We start from the raw sequence: 23,401 nt of genomic DNA on the forward strand, positions 1-23,401 counted from the left end.
TAGATAAAAGGGAATATTTAGAGATTGGGCCAGTTGTGCTAACAGAGTCTTTTACCAAACTCTGATCAGACTCCTCTGATTTTGTTCAACTGCCCCTCATTGCAGCAAGTACCTCCTTGATACTTGGACCTGAGACTGCCCTTCCCTCCTTGAATTCTCATCCCTCTTTCCTTAACTCAGGGGGACACCCTGTTCTTTGCCTGGATCCCCCTCCTCACTGCATCCTGGGAGCTCCACAGCTCTGATCTGGGGCATCCACGGGGCTCCTGTTCCTCAGTTCCTGCCTCCAGACACTGTGCTGTACTCCTGTTATTAAGTCACATGGAGTTCATCTGGCTCTACTCATCTGGTGCTGGAAGTCTGGATCCTGTGCTTTCATCACAGGCATAAGGAGAAACTTGAGATTCTTTATTATCTTAAAATGACATGATTCTAGCTTACTTTCTGGAACATTAGATTATTTTCATTACTGCAATTTCCCATATTTTAACAGATTCCCATGTAAGACGTTAATAGGTTGCCACACATTAAAAGTATCTTTTATTTTTTTAATTTTTAGTTTTTCAATATTTTTTCTCCAACTTGAGTAGAGTTGACACAATGTTACATTAGTCTCATGTATTAATATAGCGATTTGACAAGTCTTTACATTATGCTGGGTTCACAAGTGTAGCTACCATCTATCACCATATAATGCTATTATCTTATCATTGATTATATTCCTTATTCTGTGCCATTTATTGCTTATTCATCCCATAACTAGAATACAATATCTCCCACTCCCCTTCACCTATTTTGCCCATTCGTCTACCCCCTACCCATCAGTTTGTTCTATTTATATTTATAGGTCTGATTCTTTTTTCTTTTTTTGCTTATTCATGTGTTTTTATTTTTTTATTTACTTAAAAAAATATTTTTATTGAAGTTCAATTACCAACATACAGCATAACACCCAAGTGCTCATCCCATCAAGTGCCCCCCTCAGTGCCCAGTGCCCATCACCCAGTCACCCCAACCCCCTGCCTACCTCCCCTTCCACTACCCCTTGTTCATTTCCCAGAGTTAGGTGTCTCTTGTTTTGTCACCCTCACTAATATTTTCACTCATTTTCTCTCCTTTCCCTTTATTCCATTTCACTATTTCTTATATTCCCCAAAGGAATGAGACCATATAATGTTTGTCCTTTTCCAATTGACTTACTTCACTCAGCATAATACCCTCCAGTTCCATCCACATCGAAGCAAATGGTGGGTAGTTGTCGTTTCTAATGGCTGAGTAATATTCCATTGTATACCTAGACCACATCTTCTTTATCCATTCGTCTTTCGATGGACACCAAGGCTCCTTCCACAGTTTGGCTATTGTGGCCACTGCTGCTATAAATAGTGGGGTGCAGGTGTCCCGGCGTTCCACTGCATCTGTATCTTTGTGGTAAATCCCCAGCAGTACAACTGCTGGGTCGTAGGGCAGGTCTATTTTTAACTCTTTGAGGAACCTCCACACAGTTTTCCAGAGTGGCTGCACCAGTTCACATTCTTGCCAACAGTGCAAGAGGGTTCCCCTTTCTCCACATCCTCTCCAACATTTGTTGTTTCCTCTAGTTAACTTTCCCCATTCTCACTGGTGTGAAGTGGTATCTCATTGTGGTTTTGATTTGTATTTCCCTGAGGCCAGTGATGCAGAGCATTTTCTCACGTGCTTGTTGGCCATGTCTATGTCTTCCTCTGTGAGATTTCTGTTCATGTCTTTTGCCCATTTCATGATTTGATTGTTTCTTTGGTGTTGAGTTAATAAGTTCTTTATAGATCTTGGAAACTAGCTCTTTATCTGATACGTCATTTGCAAATATCTTCTCCCATTCTGTAGGTTGTCTTTTAGTTTTGTTGACTGTTTCTTTTGCTGTGCAGAAGCTTTTTATCTTGATGAAGTCCCGATAATTCATTTTTGTTTTTGTTTCTCTTGTCTTCATGGATGTATCTGGCAAGAAGTTGCTGTGGCCAAGTTCAAAAAGGGTGTTGCCTGTGTTATCTTCTAGGATTTTGATGGAATCTCTCACATTTAGATCTTTCATCCATTTTGAGTTTATCTTTGTGTGTGGTGTAATAGAATAGTCTAGTTTCATTCTTCTGCACGTGGCTGTCCAATTTTCCCAGCACCATATATTGAAGAGACTGTCTTTTTTCCAGTGGATAATCTTTCCAGCTTTGTCGAATATTAGTTGACCATAGAGTTGAGGGTCCACTTGTGGATTCTCTATTCTGTTGCATTGATCTATGTGTCTGTTTTTGGTGCCAGTACCACACTGTCTTGATGAATACATGTTTGTAGTACAACCTGAAATCTGGCATTGTGAGCTCTGGTTTTCTTTTCTTTTCTTTTCTTTTCTTTTCTTTTCTTTTCTTTTCTTTTTCTTTTCTTCTTTCCTTTCCTTTTCTTTTCTTCCTTTCCTTTCCTTTTCTTTTCTTTTCTTTTCTTTTCTTTTCTTTTTTCTTTTTTTTCTTTTCTTCTGGCTTTCTTTGTTATATTCCCCTGGCTATTTGGGGTCTTTTCTGATTCCACACAAATCTTAAGATGATTTGTTCCAACTCTCTGAAGAAAGTCCATGGTATTTTGATAGGGATTGAATTAAATGTGTAAATTGCCCTGGGTAACATTGACATTTTCACAATATTAATTCTTCCAATCCATGAGCATGGACTATTTTTCCATCTCTTTGTGTCTTCCTCAATTTCTTTCAGAAGTGTTCTGTAGTTTTGAGGGTATAGATCCTTTACCTCTTTGGTTAGGTTTATTCCTAGGTATCTTATGCTTTTGGGTGAAATTGTAAATGGGATTGACTCCTTAATTTCTCTTTCTTCAGTCTCATTGTTAGTGTATAGAAATGCCACTCACTTCTGGGCATTTATTTTGTATCCTGCCACACTGCCGAATTGCTGTATGAGTTCTAGCAATCTTGGGGTGGAGGCTTTTGGGTTTTCTATGTACAGTATCATGTCATCTGCAAAGAGGGGGAGTTTGACTTCTTCTTTGCCAATTTGAATGCCTCTTATTTCTTTTTGTTGCCTGATTGCTGAGGCTAGGACTTCTAGTACTATGTTGAATAGCAGTGATGAGAGTGGACATCCCTGTCGTGTTCCTGATCTTAGGGGAATGGCTCCCAGTGTTTTCCTAGTGAGAATGATATTTGCTGTGGGCTTTTCGTAGATGGCTTTTAAGATGTTGAGGAATGTTCCCTCTATCCCTACACTATGAAGAATTTTGATCAGGAATGGATGCTGTATTTTGTCAAATGCTTTCTCTGCATCTATTGAGAGGATCATATGGTTCTTGGTTTTTGTCTTGCTGATATGATGAATCACATTGATTGCTTTACGAGTGTTGAACCAGCCTTGCATCCCAGGGATAAATCCCACTTGGTCATGGTGAATAATCTTCTTAATGTATTGTTGGATCCTATTGGCTAGTATCTTGTTGAGAAATTTTACATCCGTGTTTCTAAGAGATATAGACCAATAATTCTCCTTTTTGGTGGGGTCTCTGTCTGGTTTTGGAATTAAGGTGATGCTGGCCTCATAGAACAAGTTTGGAAGTACTCCATCTCTTTCTATCTTTCCGAACAGCTTTAGTAGAATAGGTATGGTTTCTTCTTTAAACGTTTGATAGAATTCCCCAAGGAAGGCATCTGGCCCTGGACTTTTGTGTCTTGAGAGGTTTTTGATGACTGCTTCAATTCCCTCCCTTGTTATCAGCCTGTTCAGGTTTTCTATTTCTTCCTGTTCCAGTTTTGGTAGTTTGTGGTTTTCCAGAAATGCATCCATTTCTTCTAGATTGCCTAAGTTATTGGCGTATAGCTGCTCATAATAAGTTTTTAAAATCGTTTGTATTCCCTTGGTATTGGTTGTGATCTCTCCTTTCTCATTCATGATTTTATTAATTTGAGTCTTTTCTCTCTTCTTTTTAATAAGGCTGGCTAACAGTTGATCTATTTTATTAATTCTTTCAAAGAACCAACTCCTGGTTTTGTTGATCTCTTCCACAGTTCTTCTGGTCTCTATTTCATTGAGTTCTGCTTGAAACTTTATTAATTCTCTTCTTCTGCTGGGTGTAAGATCTATTTGCTGTTTTTTCTCCAGCTCTTTTAGGTGCAAGAGTAGCTTTTGTATTTGAGTTCTTTCCAGTTTCTGGATGGATGCTTGTATTGTGATGTATTTCTCCCTCAGGACTGCTTTTGCTGTATCCCAAAGATTTTGAATGGTTGTATTATTCATTGTCATTAGTTTATATGACTCTTTTTAATTCTTCTCTAATTTCCTGGTTGACCCTTTCATCTTTTAGCAGGATGGTCCTTAACCTCCATGTGTTTGAAATCCTTCCAAACTTCTTGTGATTTAGTTCTAGTTTCAAAGCATTATGGTCTGAAAATATGCAAGGGACAATCCCAACCTTTGGGATCGGTTAAGACATGATTTGTGACCCAGTATATGGTCTATTCTGGAGAAAGTTCCATGTGCACTTTAGAAGATTGTGTATTCAGTTGTATTCAGTTGGATGTAAAGTTCTATAAATATCTGTGAAATCCATCTGGTCCAGTGTATCATTTAAAGCTCTTGTTTCTCCGGAGATGTTGTGCTTAGAAGTTCTGTCGATTATAGAAAGCGCTGTGTTCAAGTCACCAAGTATAAGTGTATTATTATCTAAGTATTTCTTCACTTTGGTTATTAATTGATTGATATATTTGGCAGCTCCCACATTCGGGGCATAAATATTCATGATTGTTAGGTCCTCTTGTTGGATAGATCCTTTAAGTATGATATAGTGTCCCTCTTCAGCTCTTACTACAGTCTTTGGGATAAACTTTAATTTATCTGTTATAAGGATGGCTACCCCTGCTTTCTTTTGAGGACCATTTGAATGGTAAATGGTTCTCCAACTTTTTATTTTCAGGCTGTAGGTGTTCTTAGGTCTAAAATGAGTCTCTTGGGATCCCTGGGTGGCGCAGCGGTTTGGCGCCTGCCTTTGGCCCAGGGCGCGATCCTGGAGACCCGGGATCGAGTCCCACGTCGGGCTCCCGGTGCATGGAGCCTGCTTCTCCCTCTGCCTGTGTCTCTGCCTCTCTCTCTCTGTGACTATCATGAATAAATAAATAAAATCTTAAAAAAATAAATAAATAAATAAAATGAGTCTCTTGTAGACAGCAAATAATGGGTCTTGCCTTTTTATCCTGTCTGAAACACTGTGCCTTTTGATGGGGTCATTAAGCCCATTCACGTTCAGAGCTACTATTGAAAGATATGAATTTAGTGTCTTCATGATACCTATTCAGTCCCTGTGTTTTTGGATTGTTTCCTTGGACTTCCTCTTTCTTTTACAGAGTCCCCCTTAATATTTCTTGGAGAGCTGGTTTGGTGGTCACATATTCTTTATGGTTCTGCCTATCTTAGAAGCTCTTTATCTTTCCTTCTATTCTGAATGAGAGCCTTGCTGGATAAAGTATTCTTGGCTGCATGTTCTTCTCATTTAGGACCCTAATACTAACCCTAACCTAATACTTCTCCCCATAAAGGTTAGAGATCTCTTGTCTCTTGCTGCTTAAGGATCTTCTCTTTATCTTTGGATTTGCAAGTTTCACTATTAAATGTTGAGGTGTTGAGCAGTTTTTTATTGATTTTAGGGGGGAAATCTCTCAATCTCCTGGATCTGAATGCCTATTTCCCTTCCCAAGTTAGGGAAGTTATCAGCTATGATTTGTTCAAATACACTTTCTGGACCTCTGTCCCTTTTGTCCCCCTCGGGAGCCCCAATTAAACGTAGATTTTTCCTTCTGAGGCTGTGATTTATTTCCCTTAACCTATCCTCATGATCTTTTAATTGTATTTCTCATTTTTCCTCAGCTTCCTTCCTTGCCATCAACTTGTCTTCTACATCACTCACTCGTTCTTCTACCTCATTAACCCTCGTCATTAGGACCTCCAGTTTGGATTGCATCTCATTTAATTGATTTTTAATTTCGGCCCGATTAGATCTAAATTCTGCAGTCATGAAGTCTCTTGAATCATTTTATGCTTTTTTCTAGAGCCACCAGTAGCTTTATAATTGTGCTTCTGAATTGGCTTTCTGACATTGAAGTGTAATCCAGATTTTGTAACTCTGTGGGAGAGAGTAGTGTTTCTGATTCTTTCTTTTGTGGTGAGTTTTTCCTTCTAGTCATTTTTCTCAGTGCAGAGGGGCCAAAAGCAAGTTGTACTGGAAAAGGGAGAAAAAGAGAGAAAGAAAAAGGGGGGGGAGGGGACAAACAAAACAAAAAACAAGGGGGAGTATCCTCTGTGTATAGTGTAAATCCCTCTACTTCCCCTGGAACTTTCCAGGGCTGTTTGGTCAATAACTTGCTTTTCCCCTGTCCTTCCAGCTGGTCTTCTCGGGGAGGGGCCTGCTGTGCTGATTCTCAGGTGTGTGCACCTGGGGGAGCTGTCCAGCCCCTGCCAGGTGCACGGCTCAGTGGGAGCTGTTCATCCTGTGAGGCCCCTGCTCAGTCCCAGGTACAAGGTGACACCAGGATGAAGAACAACAGTAGCGGCGGCCAGCTCTCCAGCTCTGGAGTCAGCCCCTGCAGTAACTATCGCAACTCCCAGTCCGCAGGGGCTCCCAGTCCTCAGGGGCTCCCAGTCCGCAGGAGCTCCCAGTCCGCAGGGGCCTGGATGCTCTGGGGGCGGGGTGGGGGGGCGCCGATCTGCACAGCTCGGGGGCGCCCGGCAGCAGGAGCATCCTTTCTGTCCTGTGTGCTCCCGGCCTCTGCCTGTCCCGGGAGCGCTGGATCTTGGGCTGTGTCCCCCAGCGTCCTTGGCTCCGGGGCCTGCGCCACAGGAATCGTGCTGGGGGCCGCGCAGCCCCCTCTGCATGGAGCCGCCGCCTCAGCTGCTCCCAGGGCCCCACCGGGAGCGCGCTCCAGCTCTTTAGGGAGTTCGGTCTGCATTGTGTGGTGCGCTCTCCCCCGGGGTTCAGTTCCTCTGTTAGTGACCCCTGGGAGCCTGAGGATATCCCTACCCCTCCTGGGATCCTGTTCGAGCTCCCTGCCAGCGCCTTTCCATCTGGGAAGATTGGTAAAGTTTCTGCTCCAGGACTGGGCTCTCCTGTCCTGGGGGCACTCCCCATGGGGCCTTAGCCCAGCTCCTCGCGGGGGCCCCTCCCCCTTGGATGCTTTTTTATTTCTTTATTTTTTTCCGTCTTCCTACCTTCATAGAAGCATGAACTCTTCTCACTGTAGCCTTCCAGCTGTTCTCTCTTTTAAATCTCAGGCCGAATTCATAGGTTTTAAGGATGATTTTAAAGTTATCTAAGTAAGTTGGCAGGGATAGGTGACTTGGGGACCCTACTCTTCCGCCATCTTGCCCCGCCTCTTTTTTGTTTACTTTTTAAAAATATTTTATTTATTTCTTCATGAGAGACACAGAGAAAGTGGCAGAGACATAGGCAGAGGGAGAGGGAGAAGCAGACTCCCTGCAGGGAGCCCAATGCAGGACTCTATCCCAGGACCCCAGGATCATGACCTGAGCCAAAGGCAGATGCTCAGGCACCCTGTTTTTGTTTTTTTAGATGCCACATATGAATGAAATTATATGGCTGACTTAGGGAACCCTCTTACACTGTTGGTGGGAATGCAAACTGGTGCAACCACTGTGGAAAACAGCATGAGGTTTCACAAAAATTAAAAGTAGAAATACCTTATGATCCAATATTTCCACTATTGGATATTTGCCCATAGAAAACCAAAACACTAACCTGAAAAGATACATGCACCCCTATGGTCACTGCAGCATTATTTACAAGAGCCAAGATATGGAAACAGCCCAAGTGTCCATCACTGATAGATGAATGGATAAGGAAAAGGCAGCATATGTACACAATGGATTATTACTCATCCATAAAAAAGGATAAGCTCAAGCCATGTGTGACAACATGGATGGATGCTAGATGAAATATTAAAAATCTTAAGGCAATGGAAGAAAAACTTAGGGACAAGAGCAGCCTTCTGGTGACAACAATCTAACAGCCACTTTTCTTTTTCTCTGTCTCTGCCACCCCAGCCTAGGACCTTCACCATCCCTAGGTTCCATCCTGGCCCACAGGGCAGCTCCATGGATGACAGGCCTGACTCGGGGTACCTAGAGCTCTGTCTTTGCCCACAGAGCGGAAGGTAAATGAGGTCCCTTACAAGGACACCTATCACATTCCCTGAAACAAAGGAAGAGCCCCTCCAGGCCAGGAATTCCTTAGTCAGAATCCCTTTGTTCGGTCAGTTTTCATATTTTTTTCATTCATGAACTCGAATAATATCCAGATGCACAGATGCTTTCTGACAGGTTTGAGTATGGGGATTGGACATTACTTTGCCCAGTGATGCTAGTTCCTGATCTTCCCATTTAAGGATTTCTCACCTCCCACCAGCAGACCTAAAGGAATGTGTGGGCCTTGTCACTGTAGAAGGAGAGTGTCTGAAAATCACCCAAATATACAGAGTGAGTCATGCCAAGGTGCATCCACATTTTCTGTCCCTTCCAGGCCAGTGCTTGGCAACACCAGGAAATTCAGTTTCCTACAAGAATGGGGAAATCCTTGGAAAGGAGTTTCATCTTGAGTCAAGGAAGAAGAATCACATCCTGACAAGGATAATCACTTTGTGCCCAAGCCCAGGGCCATAAAGAAGAGTAGCAACAATGTCCCCTGATGCTGATGCATTCACAGAATTTACAACAGACTGACTATACAGGAGGCTGACAAATGAACCCTGGCCCATCCTTATGGAGAAGCCCTGCAACAGACCCTGGACCAGAACTGAGAGGAAAGGTCTCCTCAGGTAGGTCTCTTCTAAATTCTACTTTATGGCCCTTTAGTGACCAACAAGGACTGACCCAGCCACTACGTGGTGCCCTGAGTAGGGTGGAGAATTATGAGACCAGCTTCTGCCCATGATTCCATTTTCATTAGACTGGAAAGGACTTAACACTCTGAGCTTGTCCCTGCCTCTCTTTTCTGGTTGTTCCTCAGCAACTGGGCCTGGGTGTCTCAGTTGGTTAAGTATCTGCCTTCAGCTCAGATCATGATCCCAGGGTCCTGGGATTGAATCCTGCATCAGGCTTCCTGCTCAGCAGGGAGTCTGCTTCTACCCCTCTCACCCTTCTCTGGTCATCCTCTCTCTCAAATTTATAAATAAAATCTTTTTTAAAAATTTAAAAAATAAATGAAATTTTATATTGGCATGATAAAACTGAATGCTGGAAAAAGTAATTGTGTTATTATGGAAGATAGTATATATGTATATTTCTTATCTTTTTCTTAATTGATTTAAAAGTAATAATATAAAAGAATATGCATGTAATGTATTGTCAGGTCTAACATTTAGAAATGTATATTGGTCAATAACAGCACAAAGAAGGTAGGTAGAAGCAAAGCTCTTTGGGGATAATAAAATTACTCAAGATAGTAACTGGAATCCACAGAAACAAATGAAGAAAACCAAAAATGGTAAATATTGAGGTTAATATAGAAAAGCTATAAATATTTGCTTATTCTCCTATCTTTTCTCAGCTTCTTCAAAAGTTATAACATTACATAATAACCATAACAATGTACTTGTTGGATTTGTAACATTTATAGATGTAGTGTGTGTAACAGAAATGCCACAAAAGGGGGTGAAAAGGAATAATTATATATCTCCCTGGAATTAATTGACAAAAAATCTGAAGCTGATTTTAGTAAACTAAAATGTAGAAGGTAAGCCCTAGAGGAAACACCAAAGAAACAACTTAAAAAATTATAGTGAAAAAGATAGAAATTGAAATGTTATTTTGTAGAATTTCGATTTACTGTAAAACGAATAGAAAAACAAAAAATATATAGAACATATAGAAAAAAAAAGCAAAATACAGTTGTAAATAAAACTGTGTCAATAAAAGCCTTAAATGTGAATGGATTATAACACATTCAGAAGGTGAGATTGTCAGTCTAGAGAAGGCAAAACAAGATTGAACCATATACTGTATACAGGAAACATATATTAGATTCAAAGATACAAATAGATTGAAAATAAAAGGATGAATATATTCATGCAGAGAATAATCAAACTAAAGCTGGAGTAGCTATACCAATATAAGACAAGATAGACTTTAAGACAAAAAATATTGGGATACCTGGATGGCTCAGTCAGTGAAGTCTCCAACTCTTGATTTCGACTCAAGTCAGGATCTCAGGGTTGCGAGATCAAGCTGGGTATCAGGCTCTCCAGGAGGCTTGAAGCCTGTTTAGGAGTTTCTCTTTCCCTCTCCCTCTGCACCCCCCCCCAAAAAAAAAGAATGTTACTAGAGATGAAGAAAGACATTTTGTAGTGATGAAAAAGTCATTCCATTAAGAATATAGAATATAATTAAAGGAGTAAACCATTCTGCATTCTTCTCAGTAATGTATGACTGTTCTGGTTGTACCATATCCTTGTCTGCACTTGGCATTGTCAGTCTTTTAAATTTTAGGCATTCTTGGTGCATGTGTGTATATGTGTGCATGTGCGCACATGGATGTGTGATGATGTCTCGTGGTTATAATTTGCATTTCCCCAATAATTAATTTTGTTTTTGTTTTTGTTTTTATTTATGATAGACATAGAGAGAGAGGCAGAGACACAGGCAGAGGGAGAAGCAGGCTCCATGCCGGGAGCCTGATGTAGGACTCGATCCCGGGACCCCAGGATCGCGCCCTGGGCCAAAGGCAGGCGCTAAACCGCTGAGCCACCCAGGGATCCCCCAATAATTAATTTTGAATAGCTTTTTATGTGGTTAATTAACATCTGTGTATCTTCTTAGGTGAAGCATTCAGATCTTTTTGGGGGGCCTATTTGTCTGTGAATGTTCTTTATATATTTTGCATTAAAGCCCTTAATCAGAAAAGAAGGTATAGTAATTAAAAACATATACACACCTAATAACAGAGCACTAAAAACATTAAGCAAAAACTGACAGAAAACGGGTCCCCTGGGTGGCTTGGTCAGTTAAGTGTCTAACTCTTGATTTTGGCTCAGGTCATGATCTCAGGGTTATGGGATCGAGCCCCACATCAGGCTCCATGCTAATCAGGGAGCCTGCTTGAGATTCAAATAAATAAACAAATCTTTAAATATATATGGTTGCTTAGGATTGGGGGTATAAAAGGGAATGGGACAGTGATAGCTGGAGTGTGGGGTATTGTTTTGTTTTGTTTGTTGATGAAAATGTTCCACAATTGCCTATGGTGTATTATGCTGAGTAAAAGAAGTCAATCAGAGAAGGACAAACATATGGTCTCATTCATTTGGGGAATATAAAAAATAGTGAAAGGGAATAAAGGCGAAAGAAGAGAAAATGAGTGGGAAATATCAGAGAGGGTGACAGAACATGAGAGACTCCTAACTCTGGGAAATGAAGAAGGGGTGGTGGAAAGGGAAGTAGGCAGGGGGTTGAGGTGACTGGGTGACGGGCACTGAGTGGGGGCACTTGATGGGATGAGCACTGGGTGTTATGCTATATATATTGGAAAATTGAACTCCAATAAAAAGAAATTTTTAAAAAATTGCCTATGGTGATGGCTGCACATACCTTTTGAATATACTAACAACCAGTCCTTTGGGCAAGCCTCCAGAAAGCAAGACACTGACTGCATGGTCCACTTATCTCTTTCCCTCCGAGGTAGAAGCTGAGAGTTGGGAGCTTTCTCCTGAAAGTGCTTTACTAGGCCAGGCAAGGGGAGTGGCTAAGGTGAATAAAATGTCACCAGTTTCACCATCCACCCCATGCATTCTTATTGGCTTTGCACTCACCTGGGGTACTGCAATATCTTAACCGCTTTCTGGAGTTCTCAAAAGCAGTTTGTTCCGTGTCTTTGTTAGTCAGAGTCTCTGTCAGAGAATGAAGGCCTGCTGACATCATTCCTCTGGGTTCAGGGTTCTTTTATTTTGTTGTACCTCTGAGGTTTCTGATGAGAAGTCTACTTTCATTCAATTTTTTTCCCTTTATACACGAGGTGTTATTTTTCTCCCTAACCTTTTTCAAGATTTTTCTTTGACTTTAGTTTCCAGAAGTTTAACTATGATGTGTTTGGTATAGATTTCTTTGGTTTTATGCTTTTGGAGGGTTAACTCAGCTTCTTGAATGCATAGACTTATGTCTCCTGATAAACTTGGGAATTTTCAGCTAAAAATGCTTCAAAGACTTTGCAGGCGAATCTTCTTTCTCCTCTCCTTTCTACACTCAGATGACATGTTAGATCTTTTGTTATAATCCCACAGAACTTGAGGCTCTCTTCATATTTTTTTTCAGTCTATTTTCTCTCCTTCCTTAAGATTGAATAATTTATATTACTTTAAGTCCATAGATACTTTTCTCTTCACCCAGTTCTGCTCTTGAGCCTGTACTCAAGCTTTAAAATTTTCACTTACTATGTTGTCAATTCTAAAATTTCCTTTTATTTCTTTTCTATTCCTTTGCTTTAAATTTAAATTTCTTAGCTAAGACTCTGCTTTTTGTTCCATATATTTGCATGCATAATTGCTCACTGAAGTATTTTAATGATGGCTGCTTTAAAATCTTTGTTAGAGGGACACCTGATGGCTCAGGGCCATGGGATCTAGTCCCACATCCTGCTCCCCATAAGGAGCCTGCTTCTCCCTCTGCCTGTCTCTGCCCCTCTGTGTCTCTCATGAATAAATAAATATAATCTTTTTAAAAAATAAAATATTTCTTTGATTATTGTAATATATGTAACCAACTTGTTTACATCTTGTCTTTTTTTTCATTCAAGTGATCTTCCTTGTTTCTGGTCTGATAAAAATCTTTTGTTGAAAAAAAAAAGTCTTTTGTTGAATTCTGGACATTTTGAATATTGCTGTGAAACTCTGGATCTTATCTGAATCTTCTGTCACCTGGCTTGCTTTGATACTGCCCTAGCAAAGGAAGAGGAAGTGCTACTTCATTATGGCCATGGAAGGTAGAAGCCCAACTTCCCCATTTAGCCCCCTTTAAATACCCAGGGAGATAAAAGTTTCCTTTTGGTAGAGGTGGGATTTCTAATTCTTTACTAGGCCTTCACTAATATTATTCTGGCTGAGAGGTTAGAGGGCCTTGTAGCTACTCTGGCCTTAGATAACACCATAAAGTGGGATTGTGGCCTCATTACTGCTAGGCTGTAGTGAAAGTTTTCGTTCTGCAGTAGGCTCCTTGGATACCACCCCACAAGGGAGGGGTAGGTGATGCTTTCTTACTGTTGAGTGGGAGTGAGGGACGTCCAGGTTCTTCATATGGTCTCCACTATCATTGCTGAGAAAGTGGGGTGTTTATTGCCAGCCAGGATGGATGCATGTCCTAGCTCTTGGCCTTTTCTGACACCACCCAGCAGGATTTTATGACCCCTCTTTACAGCCTTATAAGCCAGTAAGGCTAAGCTCCTCAATCAGTCTTTGCTGCTGTGGATAGTGATAGGACCAGTTTTTTTTTTTTTTTTTTCTATATTGTTTGGTTGGAGTAGAGTGGTTATTGTCTAGGAGTTTGTTTTTTTATCTTCCTAGAGGTACCCCTTCCTTAGCCCTTTGATTAAAGAAAGCATGCTCTTGTTGAGGCTTTGCAATATTTTATTTCTGTCTATTGGTGTTTCTGAGTTCCTGCTTCTTTAGCTCTGAGTCTGGGGCCTATGAGGCAAAAAAAAAAAAAACCCTGCAATCACCATATCATTCCTCTTATTCCTGAGGTTCCTACCTGGACCTATCTCCTCTCCACTTTTCAGTCTTTTTCTGTTTGTTTTATATATAATGTATAGGGTTTTCAGATGTACTTAGTGGAGAAAAACAGGGAAAATTATGTCTGTCTATTCTATGTTCTTAAAACAATTTGACTTTTAGGTTGAAAATTTTAGTTCATAATGTATAATTTATTTTATTTAACAATATATGTCAATATTGTTACTAACAATTTGATGAAAATAGGATTTCATTGTAGTTTTTTGTGCTCATCTCAACATGTTTACACAAAAATGCATAAGATGAAAATTTTAAATTTTGAGTTGATCTACACCATTAGGAACCATAATGCAGGAGATGAAACAACATAGTGGAATTTGTAGAGTTGAAACGGCCAGAGACTATGTAACTTGAAGCAGAATGGGGGCAGGAAAATATGCAGGTCTCTTGAGTCTTTGTCCAGCATTCCCACAGAAAGTTTTCTCTCAAAATAAAAAACATTTTCGTATAGCTCTTAGAAAATGTATTCCTGAAACACTTGATTTTATAACCTGAAACATACTGACCTACAATACTAACTGAATTATATCTTCTAATTTCAAAAGTATAATTGCACCTTGATTTTGAAAAATATCACGTGGTCAGCTTTAAGAACTTTATCATCTGTGGCATTTGGCAGAAAAACAGGGCAATGGTCAAGCATCCAGAATAAAGCCAGCCTCTGTTCTTTTTTGCACTTCTCACTGAGAACATTTCTCACAGACTCTCCCAACCCCCACTCCTGAGAACCAGTCTTTCAGCCAGTTTCACGAGCCAGAAATTATCAAATCATCCTTTGGTCTCATCAGACAACATAATCTGCAAAATGACCATTTGTTCCTCAGACATCAACAGTGATTTAATATCTAAAGGATCTTATCCCAGCTATTAACAGTCTCAGACAGCACTCAAGGTCTCTGATAACCTACTTCTAGCTTTCATATCCAATATTATTTTTTTCTCTTATCCTATCAGGAGCCCTCCTATACCAGCAAGGCTGGTTTCCCCACTGGTTCCTACAGGTGCTGTATTCACTCTCCCAATAGTCTTCTGTTCCTCTAGGACACCTCTCCAAGTGTTAGGACTCTATCCATTCTTCAGATTTGAATGATAAAAACTCTGTGCTGAGTTCTTAGAATACAGTCTTGGTCACTTCAGGCTTGTATTTATTAAGGAAGAAACCTGATCTTGTACACACACATACATACACACATGATGATGTATTATGACCAAGTAAGATTTAGTTCAGGACTGTGATACTGGTTAACATAAAAATTCAGTCAATGTTCTTCTCTAGTAAAGTATGAAGAGAAAAACAATATGATCATCTTGATCCAAAGCAGAAAATGAATATGACATAATATTACCATTTATGATAAAAATTCACAGCACACTAGGAATATACGGGAATGTCCTTGTGATTAGAGATATCCACAAATTAAAGCTAATTGTGAGAACACATAGCCACAAATTAAAGCTAACATATTAAATGATAAAATACTGAATATTATTTGTATTCACCATTGCACTGGCATATGCCATATGGTACTATAATGTAAGAACAAAATTTAAAAGGTATTACAAGTAGAAAAGAAAAAACCTAAAAAAAAAAAAAGAAAAAGAAAAAACCTGATGGCCATTGTTTACAGATGATGATTGTGTATGAAGAAAATCCAAAAGAATATACAAATAAGCTATTAGAAAAAAAAGTGAATTTATCAAGAATACTGGATAGAAGGTCAATATACAAAAACCAATTGTATTTCTATGTACTAGTAGTAATTGAAAAATGAAGTTTAAAAAATTCTGTTTACAGTATAGTGAGCACATTGTGCCTTCTCATGCCTTCTTGTCATTTCATGAACTTCTCTTATGTGAATGCCTTTCCATCTACCTCCACACACCTGTTGAACTCTTACATTTCTTTCCTGTCTCAGGCTTATCACTCTTATAGCATGAGTGCTTTCTTCCCCTTCCTAAATAATTTTTAAACTCTAATTCATGAGCAATTTTTTTCTTAAAAAAATAAAAAGGAACAGGTGCAAAACATATAAAAGTTCAGCTTTTAAAATTATTTTTTATTACTCAGCTATTAGAAATGACAAATACCCACCATTTGCTTCAACGTGGATGGAACTGGAGGGTATTATGCTGAGTGAAGTAAGTCAGTCGGAGAAGGACAAACATTATATGTTCTCATTCATTTGGGGAATATAAATAATAGTGAAAGGGAATATAAGGGAAGGGAGAAGAAATGTGTGGGAAATACCAGAAAGGGAGACAGAACGTAAAGACTCCTAACTCTGGGAAACGAACTAGGGGTGGTAGAAGGGGAGGAGGGCGGGGGGTGGGAGTGAATGGGTGACGGGCACTGGGGGTTATTCTGTATGTTAGTAAATTGAACACCAATAAAAAATAAAAAAAAAAGAAATAAATAAATAAAATTATTTTTTAAGGGACGCCTGGGTGGCTCAGAGGTTGAGCCTCTGTGTTTGGCTCAGGACATGATCCTGGATTTCCAGGATCAAGTCCCACATTGGGCTCCCCGCATGGAACCTGCTTCTCCCTCTGCCTGTGTCTCTGCCTCTGTGTCTCTCATGAATAAATAAATAAAATATTTTAAAAAATAATTTTATTATTTTTATTATTTTTTTTAAAGATTTTATTTATTTATTCATGAGACACCCACAGGGAGAGAGCCTTTGCAGTCTGAATTTTTTTTAACATTTGAAAACTACAATACATGTTTTTATTTCATGAAATGGATTTCTGAGACTTCGCCATAGTGACATGTCCTTTAAATTATTTCTTAGGATTTCTTGTGCAGCCAACTAAAAAAATATTAATAACTTTAACCTTGAAGTGACTGCCAAAAAATTTATATTTTTCTACTTAAATTAACATACTGTTGAGAACACAGCAAGTACAGTTCAATAATAAATTACTTCAAGGCAACAAAGAAAAGTAATTATGAGAACAAAATTAATTGTTTAAAAACATTTTGGGAGACTGTTAGATATAGTTTGGAAATAACTAAAAGAATAGAGGAGTAAGAGAACACATTTTATTTCTTCTTTTTAATGAAAACCACGCACAAAGTTTGACAATTTAGGAAAAGGCAAATTCCAGAGACTGAGGTAGTTTGCAGATTTTTTAATCTATTATTTGGTCTACATATGCATATATTTTAAGATCAATTCTGTTTGCTACTAAAATGTTAGTTCTAATAAAGATGCTACTGGCTTAAATAGTTGGTGTCTTTCTAATGAGAAACCCAGCACTCCTACACCCAGATTTTTCTCATTTTTACATATCACATATAGTGTATAATGCTGCATAAATAGATAGAAAAACCCCTTTTATCTTACAAATGGCCCAAACTGACTTTGCAATCAAATTGCCATTGTGATTTCCTTGTCTTGGGATGTTTTAAAAAGTGACTGGCAGGTATGAAAAATTTCCAGATACTTATACACAAAGCTTTTTATCAAGAATTTAATATTTGACAAAGACAAAATTTAAATAGAAAAGTTTTCTCATGTTCATTACATTTATTAAATCAATCTTGAGTATCTATACTCTGCTGAGCTTTGGTTTAAGGCTTTCACACATGCAAATCTACTTTCAAGGAATCCTCTTCGATGTGGATTTTATAATGATTAGTAAGGGATGATCTCTGGCTGAAAAGTTTCCCACATGCATTACATTCATACGGCTTCTCTCCAGTATGAATTCTCTGATGGGCAATAAGTGACGAGCTCTGTCTAAAAGTTTTTCCACATGTATGACATTCAAAGGGCTTCTCTCCTGTGTGAATCCTTTGATGCTGAATAAGAGCAGCACTTTGGCCAAAAGATATCCCACATTCCAAACATCGATATGGTTTCTCTCCGGTGTGAATTCTCTGATGATTACTGAGGGATGAGTTACACCGAAAGGTTTTCCCACACTCGTTGCATTTATAGGGTCTTTCTCCGGTATGCATCCTCTGATGCTGAATGAGAGCTGAACTCTGTCGGAAGGCTTTCCCACACACTTTACATTTACACGGCTTCTCCCCCGTGTGAATTCTTTCATGAATGATGAGTGTCGAGTGGGAACTTAAGGCTTTACCACATTCATTACAGTTATACAGTTTCTCACCAGTATGAATTATTCGGTGTCTGTTGAGTCGTGAAATGGAAGTAAAACCTTTTCCACATTCATTACATCGATAGGGCTTCTCTCCAGTGTGAATCCTCTCATGCTGGATGAGAGAGGCACTCTGACTAAAGGCCCTCCCACACTCACTACACTTAAAAGGCTTCTCTCCTGTGTGAATCCTCTGATGGTAACGGAGGGATGAGCTAGACTTAAAGGTGTTGCCACATTCGTTACATAAATAAGACTTCTTCCTGAGATGAATTCTCTGATACCCAGGGAGGGACGTGCTAGCTGCCTTCCTACCTGGATTGTATTTATGGGGGTTTTCTCGAGCATGGATTTTTTGATGTATAAAAAGGCCAGACCTTCTGCTGAAGGATTTGCCGCATTCTTTGCATCTATAGGATTTCTCCACAGTGTGGGTTCTTAGGTGTTTACAAAGGGATGCACTATGGCTGAAGGCTTTCCCACATTCCTTACAGATGTAGGGCTTTTCTCCAGTGTGAGTTCTTTGATGCTGAATAAGAGCTGAACTTTGGCTGAAAGCTTTCAAACATTCTCTACATTTAAATAATTTTTCTCCAGTGTGGTTTTTCTGATGTTTACGAAGGGATGAATTGTGAATGAAGGCTTTTTCACATATGTTACATTTGTACCGCTTCTCTGGTGTTTTGAGTTTTGGTTGGTTAAGTAAGTTTGAATTCTGCTTGAAACTGTTTCTTTGTATTTCATATTTTGAGGGTGTCTTTTCTCTAGCAACCCTCTGTTGTTTAACAAAGATTGATTTCAGGCTGAAATTTTGGCTAAAGTCAGGGTTTTTATGGCTTTTTTCTACAGTGAGGATTTTTGTATGGGTGATTGAAATTATTTGTAAACTTTCATTTTTGTCTTTTTGTTTTTTAAATCCATCTTCATATATGCAGGGTTTTTCTGATATGAAATTCCAGAGTTCATCCCTTTTGAGTCTTTTTCTTTTTAGACCCGGAAATGATGAATCTTGGGTTTGAGTTGACTTTGTAGTTTTAGGACTTCTCTTACATCCTGGAAAAAAAAAAAAAAAAAAACCCGCTAATGATTCACATGATGGGCTGAGACTTAACATGTAGAAAGAATAAATATTAATGATATTTAAATAAGGGCTTGCTTTCTGGCTAGAAGAGACTAGCAAGAGGGAAAAATAGGAAAGTAACACATAAAACAATAACGGATAAGGGCAGAAGGGTTAGAGTGACTGAAAGAATAAAGGAAGCTCATTTACAGAAGGCAAGAGTGTATGAGTAACAGGAGAATCAATGAGGAGACAGGATTAGAAGAGAATGAGTTAAGTGCAGTCTGGTATCCAAAGCCTATGACAGACTTACACATTATTTCCATGACATTATTCTCATTTATGTAATTATTTCTAATGTTGAATGTCATTCCTCCTTTTCCTACATGCCAGGTTTCTCTGTGGCCTTCATACTCAGTGCCAGTGTTAACTCCTCTGTGTACCCCTTCCAGCTTCAACAATCCATTACCCTAATATACCACCTACTGCAGTATATTATAATGTATGTACCTAGGGGGGAAAATTATAAATATATTTAGAGACAATGAGAAAGCCTTCAAAAAAATTCAGCACTATTGATAGTAAAAACTTCCAAGAAAATAGGAATTGAGGGATACTCCCTCAATATGCTAAAATACATATGCTTTATCATTTATCAAAATAAAATATGCTAAAATATTTTAGTTCTAAAACCAGTAAACTATTTAATGAAGAAAGACTAGAGGCATTTCCAGTATGATCAAGAACAAGGGCAGCCTGGCTGGCTCAGGTGGTAGAGCATGTGACTCTAGATGTTGGGGTTGAGTTTGAGCCCCATGTTAGGTATAGAGATTACTTAAAAATATCTCTTTTAGAAAATGAGTAAGATAAGATGCCCATTATTTTCCCTTCTGTTCATCATTATACAAGATGCCTTAATCTGTTTAGTGACAAGGATGAGTAAAGTGGAAATGAAGAAATAAAACTACCTCTATTTGCTGGTGATATAATACCCTATCTGTATAACTCTAGAAAATCAATGATAAAACTCTATCAGTGATGTAGCAGGATATAAAAGTAACATGCTGAAGTCAATAACTTTCATTGACACTAACAAAAAATTAGATGGATTTATAAGAAATATAGAAAACTTATCTGAGGAAAATTTCAAAACAGTCTTGACTGACATTAAAGTACACTTGAACAAATAGAACAGCCTCTCCAATTCTTGCACAGAACAACTCAATGTTGTAAAAATATAAAGATATTTTAAAGAAAATATGTAAAGATATTTTAAATCCTATATAGAAATCAGGATTTTTTTACCTTTAGCTGGATTTTGAACATGGGTAATTCTTTGTCATGGGGCTGCCCTGTGCACTAGCACCTAGCCTTTCCCCTACTTCCATCCTTCTTCAAGCTGTGACAATCCAAAATGTTTCAAAACATTAACAAATGACAAAATCACCCCCCTACACACAGAGAACCACTGGTATAAATGAAATAAACAGGATAAGTGATAACTGTCAAAATTGGGTGATGGATACACAAGAATTCATTATAGTATTCTATCTACACATATATGTTTAAACTTTAAATAGGGAAATAAATTAAATCTTCTTCCACTTCCTGTTGCTCCTTGTATTAAGAGTGCATAGATTAATCTTTTTCCTCTTCAAGGTCATATCTAATAATAGACCAGCAATTTTAAAAGGTTTTGGCACATGAATTTAAAAATATCAATATACAAAGGAAAAGATCTTAAAAAATACTTTAACTTAAAAAAATACTTTCTAAGTAGAAAATTAGAATACTTACAGAATGACAAAGCTTATATTTAAATAGGAAATATCAAAGCCTTCTGGGTAACTGAAGACAGTGCTAGGTGGAAAATAAACTATCAAAATTATTTCCCCAAATGATAAATAATTCCATAAGTATGAGACTTCTATCCAAATTGTTAACTTGAGCATTACTTGAGAAAGAAGAAAGAAAATGCCAAAACTTATAAAATAAATATGAGTTAAGGAAAAAGTGGACATTAAGGAAGATGGCAGAGTAGGAAATTCCAAGGTTCTGTCTCCCCATCTAGACAACAAAGGAACTGACAGAATCTGGCTATTCAATGATTTTCAAACTGTAGAATCTAACTGATGGCTGGCAGCTTCTAGGGGAAAGTCTGCTTGAGAAATTGTAGTTCATCGCAGTCAGTAGCAGCTACCCATGCCCCAGCTCCAGCGCCATGGCAGGCAGCTGTACTAACACTTGTTGGATGGACAGGAACCAAGGTGACAACAGGAAACTTGTTCTTCGATTATTTGTAGATATGGGTCCTGACAGGATTATTGCTTGTGGTCACGGAGGTAAAGACACAAAGGAAACCTTCCATTGTTGCCCTACTGGCTGAAGCAGCTGCGAGGGGATTTAAGGGACAGAACCTGTCTTCCCCCTACCCTCTCACACTCACATTTTACATTTTTCCCACATTGGGGAACCACATATTTAAGTATAAGGATAAGGACAGTCAAAAGTAACTGCATATGTGGGAAATTTAGAAAGTTGCCATAAATGCCAAGAGAAAGATAAAGACTCAGAAAAGACGTGAAAAAAACCTTTACTGTATTGTGTCGGGCTGGTTCATGGCACAAAGACACCTGACAACAACAAAAAAATCAACTACCATTTTCCCCTGTTATAAAGTGATTTTATTGAATTGATGAACATACCATAGGTCAAATAATATTTTCCAAAGATAATAATTAGGGACTTCAAAGCTCAACATAAAATTAGTAGCTTCAGTAGTATTGGCCATATTCCCCAGCAACTGCATGATAAAATTGTTATGTTAGAAATACAGAACTCTAGGACTAGCTGGAAACTTGGCAGTCACTTAGCGTAATATCTTCATTTCATGAGAAAACTAGACTCAGATGTTAAGCGATTTGCCCAAACTCAAATATGTAATAGTAATAAAGCTGGAAATAAAACCAATTTTTCCCTAAAACTAAAATTTGATCAATATTTCAATTGATTCTCTAGGAGCTAAAAACCTAGGCTGTTTGCTAATGTGACAGAAAGTATTCATGGGATGCCTGGGTGGCTCCACGGTTGAGCTCAGGTCATGATGGCATTCAGGGATTGAGTCTCACATTAGGCTCCCCACAGGGAGTCTGCTTCTCCCTCTGCCTATGTGTATGCTTCTATCTCTGTCTCTCATGAATAAATAAATAAAATCATTAAAAAAAAGTGTTCAGACACTACAATAAGTCATAGGTCCAGAGATTCAGGCCTGGAAGAGGCTTTATCAAATAACCTGTTAAAAGGAGGGAATATATGTGAAGGAAGTCACTCTGGGGAAGGGGGAGAATCTAATTCCCAGAGTTATGACATTATAAAAATCAAATGTCTAATTTGCAACCAAAAAAAATCACAAGGCAGTCAAAAAAAAAAAAAAAAAAGATACATTTCACTTAAAGCAACAAGCAGACAAAAACCATCTATGAGGAAGAGATGACGGTGGGCATACTCCACCAAAACTTTTAAACAATACTTTTCAAGATGCTCAGAAAGCCAAAGAAATATATGGGTAAAGGTCAGGAAAATGATTTAAAAAATGAAAAAATCAATAAAGAGGAAACACAAAAAGAAACCAAAATGAAATTCTAGAGTTGAAAAGGGCAATAACTAAAAAATTTCACTAAGGAGATTAAAAAATCAGATTTCGGATCCCTGGGTGGCGCAGCGGTTTGGCGCCTGCCTTTGGCCCAGGGCGTGATCCTGGAGACCCGGGATCAAATCCCACATCAGGCTCCCGGTGCATGGAGCCTGCTTCTCCCTCTGCCTGTGTCTCTGCCTCTCTCTCTCTCTCTCTCTCTGTGACTATCATAAATAAATAAAAATTAAAAAAAAAAAAAAAAAGAAAAAAAAAATCAGATTTCAGCAGGCAGAAGAGTCAATGAACTCAAAGACAGGCCCTTAAAATTCCTGAGGAAGAACAACAACAAAAAAATATTGAAGAAAGTGAACACAGCCTAAGAGACCTGTGGGACACCATAAGGTGGACCAAAATAGCATATGGAAATCCTGAAAAGGAAAAGGGCAAAGGGCAGTGATACCATTTGAAGACAATGGCTGAAAACTCCCCAAATTTGATATGAAATATGAATCTACAAATTTATAAAGCATAATGAACTCCAAAAAGGAAAACTGAAAAAAAAAAACAAAACAAAAACAAAAAGGAAAACTGAGAGAGACTGAGACACACCATCACCAAACTGTCACAACCCAAAGCCAAAAAAAGAGAATATTGAAAGTGCAAGAAAGAAATAAGACTCATCACATACAAGGGATCTTCAATAAGATCATCAGATTTCTCATCATGAACTTTGGAGGCTAGAAAGTATTGAGTTGGTATCGTCGGAATTCTCTATCTGGTAAACCAT

At 38.7% G+C, this 23,401-nt stretch overlaps 1 protein-coding gene and 1 long non-coding RNA gene across 10 annotated transcripts in view; one reads left to right on the forward strand and one right to left on the reverse strand.

Moving 5' to 3' along the window:
• LOC118349925 (atherin) overlaps nt 1-23,401 on the reverse strand; it is a 65,014-nt gene that overhangs the window by 29,976 nt on the left and 11,637 nt on the right. For 7 of the 9 annotated variants that reach the window (XR_007414202.1, XR_007414203.1, XR_007414200.1 and 4 more), the window contains one exon: nt 10,185-18,973. Coding sequence is in view for 1 of the 9 variants with exons in the window: in XM_049116486.1 (XP_048972443.1) it covers nt 18,967-18,973 (7 nt within the window). In the remaining 8 variants the exon portion in view is untranslated. Of the gene's footprint in view, nt 1-10,184; nt 18,974-23,401 lie in introns of those variants that run through there. The other 2 variants (XR_007414198.1, XM_049116486.1) reach the window with 2 other exon arrangements.
• Nucleotides 1-23,401, forward strand: part of LOC112659586 (uncharacterized) — a 32,001-nt gene that overhangs the window by 2,369 nt on the left and 6,231 nt on the right. The window contains exons 2-3 of the long non-coding RNA XR_003136405.3: nt 8,082-8,191; nt 8,557-8,851. This is a non-coding gene — a long non-coding RNA (uncharacterized LOC112659586). The remainder of the gene's footprint in view (nt 1-8,081; nt 8,192-8,556; nt 8,852-23,401) is intronic.

This window comes from Canis lupus, chromosome 11, assembly GCF_003254725.2.
Source record: "Canis lupus dingo isolate Sandy chromosome 11, ASM325472v2, whole genome shotgun sequence".
NCBI lineage: Eukaryota > Metazoa > Chordata > Mammalia > Carnivora > Canidae > Canis > Canis lupus.